At 47.9% G+C, this 4,851-nt stretch overlaps 1 protein-coding gene and 1 pseudogene across 1 annotated transcript; both read left to right on the forward strand.

Annotated features, from left to right (window-relative positions):
- The first annotated feature begins 507 nt into the window (after nucleotides 1-507).
- Nucleotides 508-1,214, forward strand: LOC144611775 (histone H2B 1.2-like; annotated as a pseudogene).
- Nucleotides 1,215-2,162: 948 nt separating this feature from the next.
- Nucleotides 2,163-2,543, forward strand: LOC144611875 (histone H2AX-like). The gene has a single exon (XM_078431192.1). The coding sequence runs from the start codon at nucleotides 2,163-2,165 to the stop codon at nucleotides 2,541-2,543; it is 381 nt and encodes a 126-aa protein (XP_078287318.1).
- Nucleotides 2,544-4,851: the final 2,308 nt, after the last annotated feature.

Consider the following 4,851-nt stretch of genomic DNA (forward strand, 5'->3'; position numbering starts at 1 on the left):
AAATAAAGTTTTCGGACTTTTGCTAATATTTAAAACACAAAGTGCTGGAGTAACTCCGCGGTCAGTCAGCATCTCTGAAGGACATGAACAGGATTGAAATGTAATCAAGAAGAATAAATATCGGTGGGATAGAGGGAGAATTGAATGCGCAATCCGAGTAAGGCACCGGGAGAAAGTGGCGCGAAATAGGGGGTGAATGGGGGGGTGTTGGTTTGAGATGCAGAATTCATACCAACCAGAGTGTTGGGTTATGAGCTACCCAACCCAAACAAAACAGTGGTCGGGGGCTTCTGATTGATGGAGGGTGGGATTGCGATTTGTTCCCACAAATGTTTAATTAAATCATTTAACGGAATAACCCAATGGGCACTTTATCTCCGCAAACGTCCAATGAAAATACTTGGCCTTCGCACCCAACACTCATTCGCACAAGTTCTGGGTTCTGTCGATTTAATCCGTGCTCCGAACGGCTGCGGATTGTTTCAGGGGTTGAATTTGACTGAAGAAATGCCTGAGGTACAGAAACCCGCTCCGAAGAAGGGCGCCAATAAAGCGTTGCCGAAACCCGCAGGCATGAAGCGCAGGAAGTCGAGGAAGGAGAGTTACTCCATGTACATCTACAAAGTGATGAAGCAGGTCACCTCCCAGCGGAGCGAGCTGTCCGTCGGGGAATGTTGCCGACTGGCCCGCTGCAGACTGCAGGAGTAAGTGCTGAGGGACGCACTGAAGCTCGGTGCAACCAACGCCAAGGCTCTGTGGGGGAGGACGACAGTCTAGGGCCCTTCCGCTGCTGGACATGGGGGGCAGGGTGTGGTGGAGACGCCCCTCCAAATAAGGGAAGGGATTCTGTGTAAATCTGGCAATGAATATCTGTATTGAATGTATTATCTCCGGGAATGTCGGATGGAGTTTTTGAAAAGAAAATGTTTTGTAAATATTTAATACTGGAATAAAGTATTTTTTGATACATTTAAAAAAAAGTTCACCCCGACACTGGCATCCTCCAAGGCCATGAGCATCATGAACTCGTTCGTCAACGATATTTTCGAGCGCATCGCGGGCGAGGCTTCCCGCCTGGCCCATTTCAACAAGCGGATACCATCAGCTCCCGGGAGATCCAGACCGCCGTGCGCTTGTTGTTGCCCGGGGAGCTGGCCAAGCACGCCGTGTCGGAAGGGACCAAGGCGGTGACCATGTACACCAGCTCCAAGTAAAGATTGACGAACTGCAGACAAGACGTGGGTTTTCTCCGAGATCTTCGGTTTCCTCCCACACTCCAAAGACGTACAGGTATGTAGGTTAATTGGCTGGGTAAATGTAAAAATTGTCCCTAGTGGGTGTAGGATAGTGTTAATGTACGGGGATCGCTGGGCGGCACGGACTTGGTAGGCCGAAAAGGCCTGTTTCCGGCTGTATATATATGATATGATATGATAAGACTAACCGAAAACCCAAAGGCTCTTTTAAGAGCCACTCACATTCTCATTGAAAGAGTTGTACTCATATTTGGACACCGAATTGCAGCAGAATTGTCTCTGGATAGTTTTCCTTTCGGGGATTATTCACACTCTGTTTACGCTGCTCACGTTCTGGTATCCCTGCTAAATTCCCGGCCACCAGACTGACATGAAAAGTTAACCCCCTTCACCTCAGCTTGTCGCGGTCACCGTGCATTGCTGCGGGGAATGCAGTTTCCTAACTTTCTGGCCTCTTCTCTGAGACTGCTCTGGTTCACCGTTTTTTGTTGACGGGGCATCTTTTCACACTACCTAGTATCATATCTTTTGTTCCGATCGCTACCGGTGGGAAGAAAAGAGTCAATTAAATTCGCAGAATCGCACGATTTGGGATTGAGTGCCGGGGTAAATGTGGAAACGATGTTGATTCATGTTGATTTGTTTAGCGGATATCTTTGAACAAGTGATGTTTTGGCGGGCGTTTCCATATTTCTGCATATTTGAGGGACGGCAGGTATTTTCCGCGCTTCTTCTGTTGCGGTCTTTGATTGGTGCACAAGACAGCTCTGTGATTGGGTGGTGCTACTCACCAATGATATGCGGCGCTGTTGCACCAATCATCAGCGTGCCAGCGCATTCCTGCAGAAGGTACAAGAAGGGCGAGTGCGGGCGCTGACTTCATTCTGTCTGCAGCGCTGTTTGCACATGTCTGGACGAGGAAAAACCGGTGGCAAAGCTCGGGCCAAGGCCAAGTCCCGCTCATCCCGGGCCGGGCTGCAGTTCCCGGTGGGCCGTGTCCACAGGCTCCTGAGAAAAGGCAACTATGGTGAGCGGGTGGGTGCCGGAGCCCCGGTCTATCTGGCTGCTGTACTCGAGTATCTGACGGCTGAAATCCTGGAACTGGCCGGCAACGCGGCCCGGGACAACAAGAAGTCCCGTATCATCCCCAGACACCTACAGCTGGCCGTCCGCAACGACGAGGAGCTCAACAAACTACTGGGAGGGGTGACCATCGCTCAGGGCGGGGTGCTGCCCAATATCCAGGCCGTGCTTTTGCCCAAGAAAACCGGTGGAGCCAACAAGTAAACGAGACAAGCAGAACCCAATGACCAAAAGGCTCTTTTCAGAGCCACTCACATTGTCTGTGGAAGGGCTGATCAGCCACAGGAGAACGTATAATGAAGGCCCTTGTCCTTGGTGAATGCGAGTGGGTCCTAAAGGGGGAACAGATCGACCACAGGCAGGGTTTGCGCAGGTCGTACTCGTGCATACGAGATTATGAGCCTTTTCAGGATTTATATCGTAACTGGTTATATCCGAGACATTGGATTCAGAGGGGGCAGATTCGGCGCTTCAATAGGGATAAGGGACCCTAGTAGGGATGACGGTGGAACAGCAATGGCAAGAAAATCTGCGAATAATTCGGAAGATGCAGGATATCATCATTCCAAAGAGGAAGAAAGATTCAAGGGGGAGAGTGAGGTGACAGGCTGACATGGGAAGTCAAGGACAGTATAACTAAAAGAGAAGGCATATAACATTGCAAAGATTAGTGGGAAGCCTTTAAAGAACAACAGAAGGTAACTAAAAAGGCAATAGGGGAGAAAAGATGAAATACGAAGGTAAGCTAGCTAATATAAACGATGACAGTAAAGGTTTCTTCAGTTATATAAAGAGTAAGAAAGGTATGAGTGGAGATTAGACCGCTGTAGAATGATGCAGGGAAATTGATAATGGGAAATAAAGAAATGGCATAGGATTTGAATAACTTTTTTTGCATCAGTCTTCAGAGTGGAAGACATCAGCAACGTGCCTGAAATTCAAGAGAGTCAGGGTGGAAGTTAAGGGTGGCACTAATTATTTCTCAGGATTAGGTGCTGGGGAAGCTGAAAGGGCTGAATGTGGACAAGTCACCTGGGCCAGATGGACTGCACCCCAGAGTTCTGAGAGACATGGGTTTAGAGGTTGTGGAGGCATTCATAGTGATATTTCATGAATCACTAGTCAGGAGTGGTTCCAGATGATTGGAAAATTGCCAATGTTACCCTGCTGCACAAGAGAGGAGCAAAGCAGAATAGTGGGAACCATAGGCCGCAAAGTGATGGGTGGTTGGGAAGATTTTAGATTCCATTATAAAGGATGAGGTTATGGAGTACTTAGAAGGTCATGATAAAATAGGCTGAAGTCAGCATAGGTTTGTGAAGGGGAGGTTTTGCCGGATGAATCTGTTAGAATTATTTGAAGAAATAAATAGCAGGACAGACAAAGGAGAGTCGGTAGATGTTGTTTACCTAGATTTTCAGAAAGCCTTTGATAAGGTGCCACACATGAGGCTGCTAAGGAAGACGAGAGCCCATGGTGTCAAAGGGCAGATACTAGCATGGATGGCAGAAGGCAAAGAGTGGCAATAAAAGGGGCTTTTTCTGGTTGGCTGCCAGTGACTAGCGGAGTTCCACAGGACTCGGTGCTGGGGCCGCTACTCTTCACGTTGTATATTAATGATTTCGACGAGGGGATTGAAGGCTTTGTGACCAAGTTTGCGGATGGTACAAAAATAGGTGGAGGGGCAGGTACTGCAGAGAAAGCAGGGACTCTGCAGAAGGGCTTGGACAGGTTGGGAGAGTGGGCAGAGAAATGGCAGATGGAATGTAGTGTAGCAAAGTGTGGAGTCATGCATTTTGGTAGTAAGAATAAAACCGTAGACTATTAAATGTGGAGATAATCCAGAAATCGGAGGTACAAAGGGACTTGGAAGTGCTGGTGCAGGATTCCCTAAAGGTTAATTTGCAAGTCGAATCGGTAGTAAAGAAATGCAATGCAGGGCAAGATTAGCAAGTTTGCTGATGATACAAAAGTGAGTGGTTTTGCAGATAGTGAAGATGGTTGTGAATGATCGCAGCAGGATCTGGATCGATTGGCCAGGTGGGCTGAGGAATGGTTGATGGAATTTAATACAGATAAGTGTGAAGTGTTACATTTTGGGACGTCTACCAAGGGCAGGACCTACACAGTAAATGGTGGGCCTCGGGAGTGTTGTAGGGCAGAGGGAGCTAGTAATGCAGGTGCATGGTTCCTTGAAGGACGAGTCACAGGAAGATAACGTGGTCAAAAAGCCTTTTGGCACTTTAGCCTTCATCAGTCAGAATATTGAGTATAGAAGTTGGGAAGTCATGTTACAGTTGTTTCAGACCTTGGTGAGACCCCATTTCGAATATTGTTTTCAGTTCTGGGCACCATGTTATAGGAAATTGTCAAGCTTGAAAGGGTTCATAAAAGATTTATGAGGCTGTTGCCAGAATTAGAGGGAGTGAGCTATAGCAAGAGGTTGAGCAGGCTGGGTCTCTATTCCTTGGAGCGCGGGAGGATGAGGGGGCATCTTATAGAGGTGTACAAA

This window comes from Rhinoraja longicauda, chromosome 41 (assembly GCF_053455715.1).
Source record: "Rhinoraja longicauda isolate Sanriku21f chromosome 41, sRhiLon1.1, whole genome shotgun sequence".
Lineage (NCBI taxonomy): Eukaryota > Metazoa > Chordata > Chondrichthyes > Rajiformes > Arhynchobatidae > Rhinoraja > Rhinoraja longicauda.

Bases quoted from the DNA above. Each gene is read 5' to 3' on its own strand.
- LOC144611875 (XM_078431192.1), top strand. From the start codon at position 2,163: ATGTCTGGACGAGGAAAAACCGGTGGCAAAGCTCGGGCCAAGGCCAAG.